The sequence below is a fragment of the Protopterus annectens genome, chromosome 12.part0 (assembly GCF_019279795.1).
Source record: "Protopterus annectens isolate FY-2018-M chromosome 12.part0, PAN1.0, whole genome shotgun sequence".
NCBI classification, from domain to species: domain Eukaryota; kingdom Metazoa; phylum Chordata; order Ceratodontiformes; family Protopteridae; genus Protopterus; species Protopterus annectens.
Window position 1 is genome coordinate 1533477919 of NC_056746.1, and position 21120 is coordinate 1533499038.

General features: G+C 38.8%; 1 protein-coding gene across 2 annotated transcripts in view; it reads left to right on the plus strand.

The window, feature by feature from the left end:
• ACOX1 (acyl-CoA oxidase 1) overlaps positions 1 to 21120 on the plus strand; it is an 832154-nt gene that overhangs the window by 752007 nt on the left and 59027 nt on the right. For both annotated transcript variants that reach the window (XM_044090502.1, XM_044090501.1), the window contains exon 11: positions 12991 to 13096. In XM_044090502.1, the coding sequence (XP_043946437.1) occupies positions 12991 to 13096 (106 nt within the window). The remainder of the gene's footprint in view (positions 1 to 12990; positions 13097 to 21120) is intronic.

Here is a 21120-nt window from a genome sequence, read left to right on the forward strand (position 1 = left end):
TTCTCCTTATCCAGCCTGGTGAGGGGCACATCTGTGTATCTCGCTATCAAATCACCATGCCAGAGCATGTATCTTACCCTTGAGTTTTCAAGCCAAGTCAGACTTATATTATGCCTGCTGTAGAGAGTATGATTGTCAACAATCATTCTATTACTTCCCATAACACGTTAATATATTTTATGTAATGGGATATAGCTGCACTATCTCAGACGAGTCTGCACAGTTTCTAATATAGACCATTTTCGAGTCATTCCATTGTATCACTTCACTGTTACTTCACAAATTGTGCTGTTATCTGTAGAAATTATTCATACCCTGTGTGCACTTTCTTCTTTTTTTCACATCAGAGTGTGATTGTACTTATTGCAATAATACAGGTTCACTGTGGACCTCTAAGCTTATTAGTAAGTTAACTGCAATAACAATGTCCGAAAAAAACTGCAACAACCAGATCCAAACCAAGTACGGGAACGCACAGAAAAAAGTGCACAAGTTATAAAATAAGAATGTTTACTCTATAATAACATTCTAGCGCCTCGGTGTCACCACCTTTATGGACTATCAGTTCAGTTCTAAAATCCACTTATATATACTTAAGCTTCTTTAACACCAATTAATTAAATAATTAATTGATTAAATGCATTAAATACTTAAAGTAAACACTTCCAATTTAATTCACTATTTAGTCCCTTAAGAACCATTGTACTATACTTCAAGATATAAATACATTCTTTATGTAATAATTTTTATTTCATTATTTCTTCATTGTCCCACATACAATCAATTTGTTCTAAAACACTACCTTTTAAAAGATGAACATTGCCTTGATGATGGGTTTTAAAATGTAAGAAAATCATTTTGTCTTCCCTCTGATGTTTAACATTTTATTTATTGTACATTTGTTGACCGGGCTAGTTTAACTGGATATATGTCCATTTTCAGCAGAGGCCCAGGGAGATAAGCTCCAAGACAGAAACATGAAAAAGCAACACAAAAAATGACTAAATAGCAACATTCATTATATATAATGCATATTCCAGGTTACAACAGAAAAATGACTAAATAGCAGCATTCATTATATACAATGCATATTCCAGGTTAAAACAGAAAATTCAGCGAGGACAAAAAAAAAATCCTTATAGTGCAAGAATGCATATACAATACAACATGCAGGTATAATACATACAAAGAAGAAATAAAATCAAATAAGAAGACAGGTTAATTGTATTAAAATAAAGAAATTCCTCAGTAGAAAGTATTCACAGAGGTTGGACACAGTGTAGTTTTAGAGAGAGTATGTATTTATAGTCAAAAAGGAATATATAACAGTTCATGAGTAGTATGAGATAGGCAGAGCGAAGTTTAAACAGATAGATGCCTAGTCAGGTTTAGTACAGGGGCATAACCAGTGTGTTCTAAGGAAAAGTTTCAGTCTGTTTTTGAAGAGTGATAAAGAGGGAAGAGAGGAAAGGTCACTGGGGAGAAGATTCCAGGTTTTTCCGACAGCATTGGAAAATAGAGAATCCCCAGCCTTGTTGTTAGGTTTAGAGGTGTGTACAAGAAGTTTGTGTGAAGAACGTAAGGACTTCAGATTTGTATGTGGGGTGATGAGGGTAGATAGGAGTACTGGAATGTTTATAAAGAGTTTTATGGGCAATGGTTAGTTGATGGAATTTAATCAGGTTTTGTAGTTCCAGCCATCCTAGCTGCTTTATATTTATGCAATGGTGGGTTCTGAAAGGGTTGCCTGTTGCAAATCTGGCAATGTTATTGTAGGACATTTCCAATTTGCTGAGGTTATTTTTAGATAGCTTAGTAAAAATGGGCAAGGCATAGAGGAGTGTAGAGATTAGATGAGTGTTGAGCTATAGTTGTTCTGGGTGTGGGGGAAAGGAAGGGTTTAATCCTATAGAGAGAGCCAAGTTTTTTGTTGACAGTTTTTATAGTATTGTTGATATGGATGTTAAAGTTCAGATTGTTATCAATGGTGAAACCCAGTAGTTTGGTGGTTGGGTCTGGTGATATAATGGTACCATTGGTGGATGTAACTGAGAAATCAAAAGGAGAGGACTTGTGAGTAGGATTGAAGAGGAGGAGTTTAGTTTTTTTGGGGGGTTCAAAAGAAGGCAACGCTGTGTGAACCATTGTTCAACTGTGTTAAATACCTTCTGGGTAAGAGAGTGAAGTTCAGATGTGGATTTGGCTGAGCATATAAATGTGGAGTCATCAGCATATTGTATGCATGTGGCTTGGGGATGGCTAGATGAAGGTAATTAATAAATATGGAGAAGAGGAGAGGTCCTAGTATGGACTCTTGAGGGACACCTAGGGTAACCGGTTGGAGGGTAGATAGAGTCTTATGCCAAATTATTGCCTGTTGTCTTTTATATAGGTAGGACTGGAACCATTTTATGGAAGGTGCATCTAATGACATGGATTTGAGTATGTTGATGAGAATCTGATGATTTACCATGTCAAATGCTTTAGACAGGTCAATAATAGTGCAGAGGAAAGGTTATTAAGGTTGCGTTTTTTGTTTATGCAATCAGTAAAGGAAAGGAGGGCAGTGGTAGTACTGTGTGAGGGTCTGAAACCATGTTGACAGCTGGAAAGTAAGTTATTTTGGGTTAGGTGGACAAGTAATTGCCTGTGGATGCATTTCTCCATGATCTTTGCCAAAGGGGAAAGAAGGGACCTCTCAGAGAAGCGTCCTCAAATATTTCTACCTTGAGAGAAACATCTCTCAAATGTTCCATAAATGTAATGCGAAACATCCGTTTAGTTTCGCCTACATAAAATAACTTACAAGGGCAAAATAACGCATATATAACATCTTTGCTTTCACATGTATATGTACCTCTAACATCGAATTTACAATCATTAATACATTCCACCTTCTCAACAACATGTGTGCAAATTTTACACCTTCCGCATTTCACTGTGCCCATACTATTCAATGGTCTAGCAGGATTAGGTGTTGGCATACTAAAATCTCCGTGAATCAACATATTTCTTAAACTTTTCCCTTTAGTAAACGAGAAAAAAAGGATGGTTTGGTAAGATGGTGGACAGACATTTATCTTGTATTAAAAACTTCCAGCTGTTGTGAAGAAATGTTTGAGCATGCAAATGCGAATGCATATTGTAATATTGATACATCTGAAGTTCCAGTGAAAAATAAATTTATTCCACCATTTGAAAATGAACAGATAGCGCACTTTAGTTCAATGGTTAATTTTGAAGGGGAAAATATATGTAAGGAAGTCTTGAAAAACAAGTCTATCATTAAGTATAATTTAACACTTAAGGAATGGCATTCTTTGAAAGAATTACAGATGAATGCAAATTTAATAATAAAACCAGCGGACAAAGGTAATAAAATTGTTATAATGAATATAGTCCAATATTTTAACATTTGTATGGAACACCTTGATAATAGGGATGTGTAAGAAATAAATAACATAAAAAAATATGAGTCGTCTTTAAAAGAATATGATAAATTGATAAACAAGGGCATTAGATTAGGATATTTTACAGACAATGATTCTAAAGATAAATTATCCAACAAGCAGTGTGAAATGGCTATGTTTTTTGTTTACCAAAAATACATAAGGACATGTATAACCCTCCTGGAAGGCCCATTATTTCGGCTTGTAAATATTTTTTACATAATGTGGGTTTGATTTTACATAAGCTGCTATTACCTCATGCACAAAAGGCCTCAGCATATATTCAAGATTGTTTTGATTTTTTGGAAAAAATTTCTACAGTCAAATGGAAAGATAACTATTGGCTGGTAATTGATGTTAAAAGCTTGTATACTTCAATCAAACATATAGATGGCTTAAAAGCTATCATTCATGTTTTGGGAGACAGTCCTTTGTCCCACTTTGTCACTGAATTAGTAGAATTTTGTCTAAAAACAATTAATTTTGTTTTAATAAACAGTTATACAGGCAAAAAACAAGGCACGGCCATGGGAGCACCATTTGCTCCCATGTATGCCAATATCTTTGTCATTTTTCGAAGATACATTTTTATATCAACAACAGTTTGTGAAGAGGTATGTAAAATCGTATTATAGGTTTATCAATTATTTAATTTTTATTTGTGAAGGTGGTTCCAATGAAATTGAAGATTTTATATCTCAGTTACACAAAAACCCATACGAATTAAGTTTTGATGGATTACAACAAGGCAATAAAGTAGTATGTTTAGATATGATTTTGGAGGGTAAAACAACTGAAGAAGTGGTGAGCAGAATACATAGGAAGTTTATAGATGGTGGACAGTATTTACATACTTCTAGCTGCCATGCTCCCCATGTTATTAAAGCTCTCCCGTATGGAGAATTTTTGAGGTTTTCCAGAATCTGTTCAGATAAAAATGTTTTACAACAGGAAATAAGGACAACAACTAACATGTTTATACAAATGGGATATATATGATCCAGTGAATGTAGGCATGGCAGTGGATAAAGTTTTGGGTGACGTAAGTACAATAAGTGAGAAACGAAGGGGCTATACAGGGGAATGTGCTTATAATATCCATAAAGGTAATAAAATTGACCCGCTGTATTTTGTTTCTACATATAATATTAGAAGTGATGAATTAGTTAAATTAATTAAACACAGCTGGAAGTTTTTAATACAAGATAAATGTCTGTCCACCATCTTACCAAACCATCCTTTTTTCTCATTTACTAAAGGGAAAAATTTAAGAAATATGTTGGTTCACGGAAATTTTAGTATGCCAACACCTAATCCCGCTAGACCATTGAATAGTATGGGCACAGTGAAATGCAGGAGGTGTAAAATTTGCACACATGTTGTTGAGAAGGTGGAATGTATTAATGATTGTAAATTCGATGTTAGAGGTACATATACATGTGAAAGCAAAGGTGTTAATATATGCATTGTTTTGCCATTGTAAGTTATTTTATGTAGGCAAAATGGATGTTTCGCATTAGATTAATGGAACATTTGAGAGATGTTAAACATCAGAGGGAAGACAAAATGATTTCCTTACATTTTAAAACCCATCATCAAGGTAATGTTCATCTTTTAAAAGGTACTATTTTAGAACAAATTGATTGTATGTGGGACAATGAAGAAGCGATGAAACAAAAATTATTGTATAAAGAATGTATTTATATCTTGAAGTATAATACAATGGTCCCTAAGGGACTAAATAGTGAATTAAATTGGAAGTGTTTACTTTAAGTATTTAATGCATTTAATCACTTAATTATTTAATTAATTGGTGTTAAAGAAGCTTAAGGATATATGTGTGTTTTAGAAATGAACTGATATTCCATGAAGGTGGTGACACCAAGGCGCTAGAATTTGTTGTTATAGAGTAAACATTCTTATTTTATAACTTGTGCGCTTTTTTCTGTGCGTTCCCATATTTGGTTTGGATCTGGTTATTAGTAAGTTAAGCCTACTTTTTTTCATTAATAATATGCTCATCATTGTTTCATTAACGAAACACACCACTATGGAATCCCTGATTTTTAGGTGGGCCCACTTTTGACTGATTTGTTTTAGAGAAGGCTAGCTTGGACCCTCTTATTTTATTGATGAGATCAGTCCACACTGAACCCCCTTCTTATTTTATTTCTTTGACAATGTGAGTCTTTTGTAAGGCTTCCTTATTTCATTAACAAGAGCAGACCACTCTGGATCTCCCATTGTGTAATAAATAAGGTCAGCCTAAGACCCACTAAATCTGAAGTCCCTTTTCCAGGCTGGCCTGAAAGCACAGAAAAGATGTATATTAAGTAAACGTAGGTGAATTGGATTCAATCTTAGTATGTCGTGTCTGCAAGAAATAGACTTACTAACACTATGGGTAGTAGTGCCCTGCTACACTATCTTTTTTAGTCTGCCAAATCTCAGAGCTCCTGTCACAGGTAGGACCCTTTCAGTCTACTACTGCCACAATAAGAGAAAGATCTCTTGGAAGACTGCTACTCCTCTTTATTTATTCAGCTGCGAGCTCAGATAAGAAACTCGTTTGGGTTTTTATTTCCTCTCTCTGCTTTTCTATCAGTGCTCTCATATTGTATTCTGCTGCTTTGACTATTTTTTCTGATTAGAAATTTTGTATATGCTTCTAACACAATAAGGCCTATGCTGTTAGTTAAAAGCTTCGTTTAAAGTTTTAATAAGAAAATTTGCTGATGTTGCAGTTTTTTTCTTGGGGGATGTTTATTTGAGGTGAATGAGCAGAATTACAGCATTTTAAATTTTTTTTTTCATTTAAATCATGATTTTGTCAAAATTTTGCATATTAAACATTGCTGACAGGGATTTTTATCAGTTTATGGTTTATTTCTTGTCTTATACTGTTTTAGGCTGTATCCATTCATTTTGACCAAAACTAGCCTTTTTTGCAAAATTAGGTGCATGTGTTTTATGCTTGAAACGGTTACTGAAGCAGTCATTTAATTCAGTGCAGTCTTTACTGTAACCCTTGCAGAGACAGATTTCAGATTGCTTTGATGCCATTTTGTAGTTTAAACATTTCTGAGAAGAAATTTTTCATCAGTTTATGATTTATTTCTTGCCTAATACTGTTTTATGATGTGTCCATTCATTAGAACTGAAACCAGCCTTTTTTTTTCAAAATCAAGGGACTTATGTGCATGTATTTTGTGCTTGGAACTGTGTTACTGAAATTACTGGCCTGTCATTTTATTTAGGGCAATGTTTGGAATAGTATCCCTATAGAAGTAGACTTCAGATTGCTGTTTAGAGGGAGAATAGTGGGATTTATCCATTTTTACTGGGCTGACGGTGCAGACAGTATTTTGGTATTGCTCTGAGTAGTGCTTTGTTCCCACCCCACCACCATCTGCCCCTTGTGCACCTAAAAACATAGAAATAAATCAAGAAATATGCCTCAGCCTACAGCTTGTGGCTCTACAGTAGCCTTAGTCAGGCTATCAAACTGGTCACCTTCCTTTGCCTCCAGGTCCTCTGGTGTGATGTTAGTGCCACAGCTGTGCATGACATCCTGTGGGGGCTGTACTATTGCCTGGTTCAAGTGGGGAGAATAAAACTCTCTAGGTGCAGGGAAATTTAGGGATGCAGAATGTGTTGCCAGTTGATATGTTTCCCCCGGGGATTCTCCCACTAGTGTAGTGCATGCAGAAAAGAGACAGAAGACCCACAACATTGCAGGGATATGGCAAGATCCATTGTTCAGGCAGTTGATTACAGGGTACTACCCTAGGTTATGAGTAATGCCTCCACTCCTACCCCTGTTCAACCATCTAGGGATCCTGATTTTGAAGGGGTTTCAGAAGTGTCAAAGTTTGATGAGTCAGTTTCTTCTGAGGGCTAACAGGTTCAGAAACCCAAACAGATGTTTTATTTTTCCCAAATGTTAGTTAGATTTAGGGGTGTGTTTATGTCAGAGCAATCTTCAGCTTCCCCCAAAATTAGCATGGTATATGATCTTTTTGAAGATGAGGCCCCAGACATGCATACTTCCCTCCATTGATCCCAACAGTAGAGGATGTTTTTTTAGAAAGCTTATACTTCACCTGTGCTGAATGACTCTGCCTAAAAAAGTGTTTAACAAATTTAGGGTGTGCTCGACCATGTCTCCAAGCCCCCTTTGTCTGTGGACCCTGCTTCTGTATCCCAAATTACCTCTTCCAGTAAAAAGACTGTGTTCATCAAACCTAGTCCCTTCAGATAAGCTTGGCAAGTGGCTAGAATCTGAGAGAAAGAAGCTGATGCAGTCCAGCATGGTAGCTTACAAAGTGTTTAACTACCATTGTTTTATGTGAAAGTTTGTTTTGAAGTGTGTGCAGAGTTTACATGAGTTTGCTGCATTGTTATCTGCTGAGCAAAAAGAAGCCTAGGAAGGGGCTGATAAGGTTTCTAGAAAAGCAGTGAAATCAGTGGTGATAAGGAGGTATGCTCGATTATACAGTCAGAACTTTTTTGATGAATTAAAAATGAGGTTATAAATGATTGTGCATTTGCTGCAGCAGTTAATCAGATACTTAAACACTGGATGACAAAGGTAAACTGATGCATGGGGTGTCTAAAATGTTGCATTTTCCCAAATTTCCCTCCATTAAGCAGAATAATTTTCAACAGCTCAACAAACAGAAGTCCCAGCTGAACCATAGCCAAGGCACCAAAGGGAAATGGCAGGATGAGAACTCTGCCATACCTAACAAGTGGGTTCCTTTCCCATAAAGGATAACCCCCCTTCCAATCTATGACTATCCAGAGGTGCAGAACTAAGTCCCCCTGTGGGTGCCCTGTCTCAAAAGTCAGCTCTCAACCAATCAGACTGGCCATTAGTAGTTTCTGACAAATGGGTAGTAACATTGTTGGCTGAGGTTACAGGTGGCAGCAGAAGGAACATCCATCTCAGTTCAAGGGGGTGTCCCCCTAACCTGTTGGACCAGATCTTATTTTTCCCTCCTATACTCCAGCAAATGCTGGACTCAAGGGGTCATAGAACCGGTCCTTCCTTTGGAAAGAATGAAAGGTTTCTGCTCCAGAATTTTCCTGGTTCCCCCCAAACAAGAGCTGTCTTGGAAACAGTGTTAGACCTCTCCTTTCTGAATACCTTTATCAAAGACCTAACGTTCAAGATGATCACCATGCAGGCATGCTTTTCTTTTGCCAGGCTGCTGCTTCATGGTGACCCTAGACATGAGATGTGTACCATCATATCCCCATTGCTCAACCCTTCAGGAGACTGAGGTTTGTTGTGTCTGGTTTGAATTATCAGTTCTATGCATTGCTCTTTGGTATATCCACTTCTCTGTTTACCAGATGTCTTGCTCTGGTAGTGGCTCACTGCTGGATTCTTGACATTCACATCTTCCCTTAATTGCACGACTTGCTGATCTAGTCTTTATCCAGGTGTTTGGAATTGCTACATAAGATCTTGACCTTACTCTCCCACCTATAGTTCAAGTTGAATCTTCAGAAGTTGTGCCTGACATCATCAGAATGACTTGTCTTCCTGGATGTTTAATTGACTCTGACAAAAAGAAAGGCCTTTCCTCCTGAAGACAAGATCCTGTTTTACCAGATGGTGTTTCAAGAATTCTCTGGGAGGAACTTCTGCTTGATAAGAGAATTTCAAAAAATTTTAGGACTTACTGCATCCATGATTCTCGCAAAATCAGTGGCCTACTTCCACATCAGGAAAATTGAATGGAATGGTCCCAGAGGGCAATGAAGAGAACTGATAATGTGAACCTGACACAACAAATCTCAACTATCTCCTGAATGGGATGTCTAAAATTGTTGGACCCATCACCTACATTCCCTGTAATCTCAGTTACCAATGATGCCCTTCATTTCGTGAGTTACAGTGGTGGACAACACAGTTGAGTATCAATACAGGATTTCCCTTCTTCTTTCCTGTTTCAGCACAATTTTCCAAACTCGCTTGGGAGACTGCGTCAGTGGAAATTCCAGTGCAGGCTACTTGGGGGCCCAAGGGTGTACAGAAGCACATCATTATCAAGGAAATATTGGCAGTGTTCCATGCCTTGAAAGTCCTTCACCACCTGTGGACTCCATGTCCTCTTCTGGTGGTTACAGTGATGTGTTACCTCAATAAACAAGGTGGTACAAGGTCATACCCTCTGTGCCAGTTAGCAATAATGCCTGGGAATGGGCTTTATAACATTCTCTGACTCTTCAGGCATCATATATCCCATCAGAGTAAAATATCTTGACAGCAGACTAAGCAGATCCTCGGCAGACCTGTATAAATGGCAGCTCAAGGCAGTGGTGTTTCAGGATCTCATCCAGATGTGCGGCATGGCTCAAATAGATCTTTTTGACTTCTTTTCAAACTAAATTAGTGAAATTCTATTCCAGACATTTTTGCAGTCTTGCATGGCATACAGACACATTCTCACTCCCTTGGACAGGGATGTTCTTGTATGCATTCCCACCATTTTCACTGATTCACAGGGCACTTCTGAAGGTCCAGAAAGAAATACCAAAAATTATTGTGGTGGCCCCCTATTGGCCAGGGGAATCTTGGTTCTTCCTTCTAATGGTATTGGCCAAGGGAAATTACCACAGATTTCCTCACAGTTTAGATTTGCTGTGATAGTCTAAGTGATGACAGGTGCACCCCAGTTTGGAGCAACTACAACTTAGACTCAAGATGATTCATTCTTGACTCCATTTAGGCATTTGTTTCATGAGGATGTACACCAGGTGTTAAAGGAGGCCAGAAAATGTGTTACTATAAAATCTTATATTTACAAATGGACGTGGTTTTCTATGTGGTGCCAAAATGGAAACAGAGGATCCCTTGAGGTTAACATTCCACTGGTCTTGAAATAGTTATGTGAGCTACTTCAGGATTTCTTGTTGCATGCATCCATTAAGGTGAATTTGTGGCCATCTCTGCTTGTCTGCCAGTGGATCCCCCTCTTTCTTCTCTTTTGGTAAAACAGTTTGTGAAAGAAGTACTGTATATAAGACCCTCTCACAAACAAATTCCTCCTATGTGGGATCTCATCTATGTTCTGGAACAAGTGACATTACCACCTTTCGAACCTCCTGCTCAGGATGATCTGAAGTTCTTAATATGGATTCCCTTGACATCTGCAAAGTGAATCTCTGAGCTGCAGGCTCTTAATGGTAGGATAGCCTTACCTGATTTTCCACAGGGATGGGGTTGTGTTACACACTATCCCCTCTTTCAGGCTGAGAATGGTCTCAGAATTCACCATCAGTCAGTCTGTTAACCTCCCTGTGTTCTTCCTAGAACCTAAGAATAAGGGAGAGAGGGTACTTTATATCTTGGATGTGCATCAGCAATTCAGGTACTACCTTGACCGAATGAAAGCCTTTGGGAAGGCTGGAAGGCTTTTTAATTTCCTACACTGCGGCAAAGAAGGGCCACCCTTTCTCTTAGTGAACCACTGCACGTTGGTTGTCTGTTGGCATTGTTTTTTTTTTTTTTTGCTACACCCACCATGGCAAGGGGAATCCAGGCAAGGTAATGGTGCATTCCAGTAGAGCTTTATCCTCTTCATTGGCTTACTAACAAGACATGGACTCTGGAAGTATTCTAGAGGCAGCAACTTAGTCCTTTATCCATTTCTTTATGAAGAACTACAAGCTGGATGCCTTTTCTAAGTCCAGAGCAGGCTTCGTTAGGACCATTCTCCAGGGGCTCCTGGACCCTACCCCTCCTCTTTGGTAAGTGTTGGGAATCTACCTGTAAAGCAATATGTTTGTTGAACGTAATACCGTTGTATAAGGCCTGCTTTCCTGTAACAGTAGATGTACGTGCAACACACTGCCTTACTGATGTATGGGTAATACTACCACACTACCCTATCTGTGTCAGTCTAAAAAAGCTCAGAGCTCTTCCCCCTACTGCCTGTCTATGGGTGTGATGAACCAATCACCTGGGAGTACAGGGACTGCTTTTCAGACCCACAGACAGCACCGTTTTAGTTTTCTAGGGTGCAGAAGGAAGAGTAGATGAAAACGCAAGCTTTTGAAAACCTACTGTTCCAGGCCAAAAAATAGATACACACTCTCCACAAAAAAGTCACTGATCCTATATCAACAGCAACTCTTAACACCACCAAACTATGTACATGCAAGAAAGGGGGAATGGTGGGTGGGTATTGTTGGTAAAACAGTGTGTTCTGTGAACATCTGCTGTCACAGGTAAATAGGACTTAAGCGACTGTACTTTGCCAAAGCAAAGTCTTTCATGGCCATCTCATGAAAACATTTGTTCCTAAAACACAGTAACAAAGTTTGCACTTTTTTTTATAAACACCTCTTCCCCTGCCATTTCAAATTAAACTCCAGAGTTATCTGAATTCTGGAAAAAGGCCATTTTTCTAGTTTAGGGTAGCCTAAATCAACAGCAGTGTTCCTGGCAACTAAACCCACTGATGTATATTAGACATGCATTACAGTTGTATTTTTTCATTAATTCTGTTTGTAAGAGAATGGCACCAGCCTCTGTTTTTATTTATTTATTTTATTTTGAATTTGTGAACCGTGGCAGAACACTAATCCCATTGGAACTATTTTGGTCTCAGCCCAGGGTAAACACAACAGGTACATGACATTATGTACAGAATGAATGACAAATTGTGATATATACATTTATATATATATATGTGTGTGTGTGTGTGTGTGTGTGTGTGTGTGTGTGTGTGTGTGTGTCTCTCTCTCTCTCTATATATATATATATATATATAAGTGTGAGTATCAGATTTGGCTTGAGATATAAAGGCAATAGATACATGACAATGTATACAGTGTAACTGACAAAATACAATATATGCATGCATTATATACAAAGTGGGTATCAAAGCTGACACCCGGAAAAAAAATCACAAAAATAGTCAGATCAGGGTATGTACAGGGAAAGGAAGCATTTTTAAAAATGCAAAGTGCAGAAAAGTGAGTTAAGTGGGGTGCCAGACCCTTAGAAACAAAATTAATGTATGTTGTAATCCATCTGTCTAGCTTTATGTCTAATACTACTGTCCAGCCGCCTGTGTATCGACATGTCTGTCTAAATGTGTACCTATTTGTCTGAGTAGTAGTAATAATGTACTTCCAGACTCGGGGGGGGGGGGGGGGCAGCTCCCAAGGAACAGTACACTGTCAGTTCATGTAACTGCACAGAAGGAAGTGAAATACTCCAACTAGTATATCTCCATTATATTCCCAGGTTACTTATCTGCAAGAGTTTCTGGTCCTAGAAATTCCCCATCTTGTACTGTACCTGAACACCACCATATACATGTGTAACCTCTAGAAAGTCAAAATTTGCTAAGCATTTGGCCACAGAAGTTGATTGCTGATAAGATCATGGTCTCATTCTGAAGGAAACACTAAACACTTCAGCACGTAAAGGAATTTCTTGATTGCTTTGACTGAGGTTTTAGAAAAATATGACATTAGCTCATTAGTGAAGGTGAACTTGAATTTTTCTTTTCTTATGTAGATTGGTGGAGGCTGCAGCGAAGAATCTGCAAGCAGAGCTGCAGCGAAGGAAGAATAAGGATGATGCATGGAACAACACGTCTGTTGATCTGGTTCGAGCTTCTGATGTGAGTAGAAAGGAGAAGTATGCAATAGAATATATAGTGCTCTCACTGGGATAAGTGCATTAAAAAGAAGCAAAGGGAATGCTCGTTCAGCTAAAATAATGTCTATACAATTAAAGCAGCTTCTACAAACCTGTGTTATTCACTAGTTAAAGTAATTTAGTATACATTTCTTCACAAGGCTGTGGTCCACATTTGAGCATATTGAGTTATTTGTATATTTTTTTCTCATATGAGCATGCTTTCTATTTAGTAATGAATGTTAATTACTTTTACTTTCTGGTTTAGAATAACTTATGTTTAAAACTTGAAGGATGGCATGTAAACAGAGGAAACAGATGTTTGCTTAGTCCTTACCTCTTCCCCTCTTTTCTATATCATTGAAGTATGTTTTACCATTGCTTTATTCAACAGATTTTCAACCTACAGGCTTTACTTTGTAATTTACTTTGGAAAGAAATGTTTACTGATAGTTTAGAGTTCCTGCTGCTGTTTTTTCTGATTAGTTAAAGTTTCCCTATCAGTTACTAAATATCTTTGAATACTGCTGTTAGAAATGTTTATAGTGTTGTTGTTTTTTTCCTAATGCAGTAAGAGCTAATTTTTCTGAAACCTGATATTTTCAAGTCAGTGTGCCATATTTTTAATTACAATATCCACAAAAACATCCAACAGACCACTCAACAGCTCAAAGATTTGAGCGCTTTCGTGGTGTAGGTACACCACTTCATCAGACCTTTTTAGGTCTGATGAAGTGGTGTACCTACACCACGAAAGCACTCACCAAATAAATTAATTTTAACTTTTAACAAAATCTTTGAGCCATTGAGTGGTCTGTTGGATGTTTTTGTGGACATTGTGCTTATATTTTATATCCAAGGACCTCGTTCTGCTGACTGCGACTTGCTTTGTGTTTGGATATTTTTAACTACTTTTTCTTCTTACCCTGATAGCTAATTACGCAGGTCCATTTGTAACATGATTTGTTTACTTCTCTCTCTCTCTTACAGGTAAAAAGTTGACTTCATGCTGTATTTTGTTTTCATGCTAAGGCTTTTAGCATTAATTTCACATGCAAACTATTAATGTCTGTGTTTAGTGCTTTTTGTGTATCTGTGCAGGTTGACATTTTTGAGCATACCTCTCAACCATACCGAATTCTTCAGTAAATACCGGTTGTGAGGGCAAAATATTGGGGTGCCAGAAATTCCCACGGGGCCCCTTTAATTTCCAGATTTTTTTGTTTTGTTTTGTTTTTTACAACGGTACCCAACATCATCGCAGGCAGGGCGTGCGCAATGACATCAGCTTCATGATGCCGAGCCATAATTTAAATTCAATGGATAACTGTCTGTGACTGCAGGTTTATTCAGCATCAGCAATTAAATAAATCAGCAGCATACATGGCACATTTTTCTTCCCAGCTCATCCAGCTCCAGGTAAGCTGTTACAGTTGTTAGGACCAGCAGTCTGCTCTGCATTGAAGTGTACGTCTGATTTATTATTTATTCACCACACAACACTTCTTACCGTGGAGACTAGCTGCATTGATGTGTATTAATTCACAGCACCAATGAAACCCATATTCAGAAATACTGCCAAATACTAATTTGCTATTTTTTGATATGCAGATGTTATGTTCAGCTGTAATCAGTTGCCAACAGTGTGCTACCAATAATTCTTAGCTGGCCTGGTATTGCTTGGCTATATATCTAAGCATTTGATATACAAATGTTAGGTCAATTGTAATTAGCTGCCTTTATATGAAATTATGCCTACAAAAGCTGAAAGTGTGCTACCAGTAAGGCTTAGATGAGCTGGAATTTGCTTAGCTATATGTCTCTGAGCATGCGGAACCCACAATCAGAATACTTCCCACACTATTCAGCTGTCCTGGTCACATGTACTTTAGCACAAGCAGCACGTAGCTGCTTGCCCATAGCACTGCTCCTTTTAATCCCACAGTCAAAAGCAACACCATTTGGTCAGGCTGTCAGTGAAGTATACTGTCATCATTGATCGTATATGCCTTTAGTAGGCCTTTTTGCAACATTCGATACCCAGAATGCCTGTGGTATGTGTATCTATAGTATCTCATAACTTGTTTGAAGAAAATGCATCTACAACAAAAACAACCTGCTTTTCAAAGACGTGTGTTCTGAACAGGCAGTGGAATGCACTATATGCTAACAGATGTGAATGGTATAAAGATGTAACATGATTGTTTGCAAAGGGTGTCACCTTACAGAACTCATTCGACTTGTTTAGGCTTCTGGCTTTTTTTCCTTTTAAAGGAACTTAAGTGTTACTGTGAAATAACTTTCTTATCTGAGTAAAGGAACAAGTAAACAAAACAATTATGCCAGTACTGTGTTGGTGGTACAGTAGATACACATTGTTATGAAATGCTACTTATCTTCAGTCTGAAAGCTGTTACTGTTGGTCCATGAGTTTATTCAGCGCAGAGCTTTCTTCCCGACTCCTTAAGCTGTTACTGTTTATGTTTACTTAATTCTGTGCCCAAGTGTACTGCCAAGAGAACTGCATTATTTTGAATGTGACTGTGAGAAATGTATTACAAGTGTGTTTGCTTAATTCTCTGCCCAAGTGTACTGCCGAGAGAAACTTAAGAGACTGCATTATTTTACTTAATTCTCAAGTGTACTGCCCTGCCGACTAGAGAAACTTAGAGAGTGCATTATAGTGTGTGTGTGTGTGTGTGTGTGTGTGTGTGTGTGTGTGTGTGTGTGTGCTGCATTATTTTATTTAATTCTCAAGTGTACTGCCGAGAGAAACTTGCATTAGGGGGGTATGTTTACTTAATTCTCAAGTGTACTGCCGAGAGAAAGAGAAATGTGTGTGTGTGTGTGTGTGTGTAAGTAACTGGGTAGGGAGGGAGGCATGTGTGTATGCGACCATGCTTGCTTGACTGTGTGCCCAGAATTTAGCTAAGAAGTCTTTCAGAGAGGTTTAAAAACAAGCATGGGCCAAAGGCTGAAACAGCTTGTTAATACTGATAACAGACTTTATAGAAATGGATATCTAGTGATTTTTTTAAAAGCTTCTAAAGATTGACTGTCTTTAATGTGTATTTATTCTAGTAGTTTACAACTCTTTCTGTAAATTGGCTGATAGATAATTTGTTCTTTGAAAATGTTTTTATTAATTAGTGTGTGTCAGTTCTGCTGCTCTTTTAAATCCAAGGGTTTCCCATATGTGTGAGTAGTTTTATGAAAATTATTCTGTTGACTCTCATCTGTGGCTTTCAGGATAGTGTCAGTCAGTTAATGACAGAACTCTGCAGGTAGCGATTTAGTGCAGAAGCAGTTAATTTTATTTTTATAAAAGAAAACCATATTTTAGTTTTTTTCACAAGTTCAAAGTTTGATGATACAAAGTCTGATGTTACTGTAAATAAAACACTATTCAAAGTTTGATGATACAAGTTCTAATGTTACTATAAATAAAACACTATTCTGTTTATTTTGTATTTAATATTTTGTCTGTTTTTCAGTTTGCGTTTAAAAGTTGGAATCCCACAACTCCTTTGGAGTGGGCGGGGTTACATAATTATGTATGCAAATGTTATGTTAATCAGTGTACAGATTTGTACCTATTTTTCATGGGCCTTTGTCCAGATTTTTTATGTTTCCAGGTTGAGAGGTATGTTTCTGAGGTATACATGTTCATTAGTCTTTGCAGAGGTAACTATTGCTTAATGCTAATTTGATTTTATGCCAAGACATGTAGCTGTGTTATGCCCTGTTTTTTTCTGATGCAGCATTCCTCTTAAAAATATATGTTGGGTGATATTTCTCTACTAAGTGCTTAGTAATCTATTGTATGTCTGGGACATGCTGTTTAATTTTATTACATTTTACTATTGCTTGGCTTGTTGTATTTTTCCTTAACTTCAGTTTATCTAGCAGATGTGCATAGTATGATCTGTATTTTACTATCCCTCCCACACTTACCTCTTACCAGCCTTGTTCTATGTTGGTGTCATAAGTGAATTTTCCCAGAGCATGTTCTTCATTCTGGCTTTGAAGGTTTGTTTTTTGTTCTTTAGTTGCATCCTTGAAACTCGAGTCAATGCTGAGTCTTTATGCTTTTTTTTTAATAGTTGCTTTTCAGCTTGTGGTTTACTCCTGGTCATCTCACCAACTGCATTTTGGCTGTAATGGCAGTCAAATCCTGTACACCTGGAATTGTGCAAACTTTTGGCATTACTCAGGATTCAGACCTGACCCCTTCCAAAAGGTTGATTCCATATATACCATGACCCGAGTCACCAGATAATGTTTTTTCTTGTCTTCTTGTTTCTTTGGCAGATCTTCTGTAATCCTTTTCCCTTTAGGGTTCAGTGGTTGCCTTCAGGAGTGACCCTTGCTTTGTTAGGATTGAATTCCAGATTGCTGGCTACTACTTCAACTTCATTCAACCCTTGATAACCTTCTCAGTATGCACAGATCCCTTTAGGAGTCAGCCTTGATCTCTATGGGATCAGCCTCAGTGCAGTCTGCTTCAGCCTCACCTGTCCTACCCATAAGTCTTCAAGTTCAACCTCACAGCACTAACCTCGGCTTCTCTCATCCTCAGTATCTCCTCAGGACTGACTGTTGTTTTGAGGTCAGTCTGTGCCTCACTGGGAGTCAGCCTTGATCCCTATAGGCCTTGATCTCTTTTTTCTCAACTCAGACATCCTCTCAGGTTTGTCATATTTCCATAGCGGTGGATGTTGGCAGCTACAGACTCAGTCTTGATTCCACGTATGTTCTTTGGAGTCAGTTGTTATCTCTACTCTCCTGTTGACCTTGATGTTGGTTAACAAGGCTCTATCTAAAGCTAAAAACACTGCCTCCATGGGACCAGATGGTGTCCCAGGCTGTGTCATACACGAGCTCCAAAAGGAATTAACCCCGCATCTTAATACCCTGTTCAGTCTCAGCCTCTCCACAGGATATGTGCCCATAGAATGGCGCACGGCAACGGTGGTCCTGCTACACAAGGGTGGGGCCACAACTGACCCTGGGAACTACCGACCAATAAGCCTGACCAGTCTGATCTGTAAGGCTATGGAGCGAATCATTATGGAACTCATAAATGGAGAGATTGGGAACCTCCAGTCACTGGACCCCACACAGTTCGGCTTCGTCAAGTGCAGATCATGCCTCCTGAACCTGGTGGATTTCTTTGAGACAGTTACTCAGGCTATAGATAAGGGAAAGGAGGTACACACGGCTTACCTTGACCTTGCTAAAGCATTTGACACCATTCCCCATTCAGGTATTATTGATAAGCTCACCAGCCTGGGCATAAACCCTTACGTCACAAGATGGATCGCAAACTGGCTCTCAGACAGATCCCATAAAGTAACAGTAGCGGGATCTATATCCGAATCCAGACCAGTAATGAGTGGTGTGCCTCAGGGCTCTGTCCTGGGGCCCCTCCTGTTTGGCATATACTTCTCAGAAGTACAGGCAAGCACGGAAGGGCTGTGGCTGACTAAGTTTGCAGACGACTGCAAACTGGGTGCTATAATAGAGTGTCCGGCCGACATGAAGATCCTCCAGAAGGGCCTAAATAAGACTGATGCATGGTGTCAAAGCCATGGTCTCAAGCTAAATGCAAAAAAATGCGTAGTAATCCCCTTTGGAAAAAACAGAGTACCCGCAAACTACAACATAGGAGGTAATCCCCTGAAATCTGAAGAAGAAATAAGGGATCTAGGGACCCAAGTAGATTGTCAGCTTTCCTTTGATAACCATGTTGCCAAAGTGGTTAGAAAATCCTTCTATGTGACCCATCTGATCACGAAAGGGTTCGCATCAAGATCTAAGGATGTAATGGTGCCCCTCTACTCTTCCCTTATCAGACCCATTATTGAGTACAATGCACCAATTGGAATGTACCTGGCTAGACATCTCCAGCAGCTGGAGAGACCACAGCAGTACCTAACCAAGAGGATTACTGGCCTCAAACAGTTGCCCTATGCAGCACGATTGAAAAAGCTAAGACTGTCCTCTGTTGCATACCGCTTTCTCAGAGGCGATCTCTGTCTAACGTACAGAGCCATGTCCAACCCAGAACTGTTGAACATGCTCCTTCTTAGCAAAACCAAATCTACTCGAGCTACACGCTCTAGGGATATAAACTTCAACACAACAGTGAATAGAACATGCTGGAGGGATAGATTCCCTTCACAGAGACTTTCCTTGCTATGGAACAAGGTCCCGATCTACATAAGACAGAGCCCCTCACTATCACTCTTCAAGAGGAGCCTTGATGAGTGGATGGGTAACAGAAAGTTCACACCGGGGATCACACCAACAGCACTACTAGATAGGGGCCAAGGGTACTAGCTACTAGTACAAGGGTCTAGGGAACTACTAAAGGGACAGTGAATACCGCACAATGTGGCTGGGCTAATATATGCCTTCGGGCAGATAGCCCAGTACCAACCTATGAACCTATGTTCTTGAAGACTAACTGAGCTTTTCCCTTCCTCTCATTTGTTGCTGTTTCTCCTGGGTGTTCAGTTTGAGGTACTGCAGAGGTTCCTTTTCTCACAGTAGATCCCCTTTTCTTGGCAAGTTCCCATTCTGCCAGAGGTTACTGATGGCTTTCCCTCCCACCACATATGCTGTTACTTCCCTCTACTCCCTCCTTGTATTAAGTTAGTAGTGTATGGCAAGGATTCTAAGGCCCTCAGATACCTCTCTCTTGAGGACCCTAGATAGGCGACAGTTATTTATTTCCTGGCTGCTCTTGTATTGGTGACCTTCATATTGTGATACCTAAATGTTTGGTGTTTTACTTTCCAGTCATTTTTAGATTTCTCATTTTATTGGGATCTATCATCTTTGGCAATGAGCTTAGCACTTGTATCACTTCTTGTACTTGCCATCATATTCTGTCTCTCTATCAATCTGTGTGTCTGCTGCATCATAACAGTGATGCAGAACATCCCTGTGAGTGTGTGATCTACCATTGTGACTTACCCACAGTAAGATATTTCTGTTTAAAATTAATTGTGAATTACTTCTGATCCTTCCATGTGCTAACATGCTCAAGTGAGAGATCATTGTTTAGTTGTGGAACAAGTTGTAGTTTCATTTCAGGCTGTTATTCCTTCTACTGAAATGTTCCTAGACACTATTAACTAGTAATGGCAAGGGCAGATGCTGGTATCTTCCAGTGACCTTATGTGACTTTATTTGCATGTTTTCCAAACTGATTAGAGCTTTCATCCTTGCTAGGCAGGACATCGTTTTCGGATAGATGCAGGGACTTATTTAGACCCTATTGACCATGTTAGATCCTTGTTTAGGTGCTTAATGTGTGGTCTTGGAGGTTATCACCTTGTTAGGACTTTGGTCTGTGGTCTGTTGCAGGTTCATGTAAGATGATCTCCTTGCTAGGACATTGTTTAGGGGCTTGATGCAGGGTCTTCTATGCTAATCACCTTGCTAGGGCCTAGTAGAGGAGTCAGATGAACTATCTAATAAGAATGTACCCTTTGTTCAGCAACTATTTATAAGGCTCCAGTGTGTCTCCTTAAGCTGGGTTCAGGACCAAATATTTCCTCATTTCTGATCTTAGGTTTAGTTAATCTAGATCTATGCAGTGCCACTGAGTAGACTAGTATCACAGATTCAGGCCTTAGTTTTATATTTTATTCTTCCAAAGTATCTGATGAGGCTTTGCTCATTGACTGCTCCTAGGCATTGTTCTCTTACTTGGGAAGTTTTTTTACCCACAATACTCATGTATTTCTTCAGAACAACCACTTTGTTTTCTCATAGTGCTGCCAGAACAGTCTCTTGTTTAGTTCTACATATCTACCTTTTTTAACTAAATAGTAGAAAGATTTTACAGACTGAGGAACACCACCACCACCACCTTGCCTAATAATTGTTCTAGAATCACTTCCTAGCTTTACTGTTTCCTTTTGTGCCTTAAAGCTGTTCAAGGTATCCTGTAAATGGAAAGCGAGATCGTCTACCCTTCTGTACTGAAGGCATTCT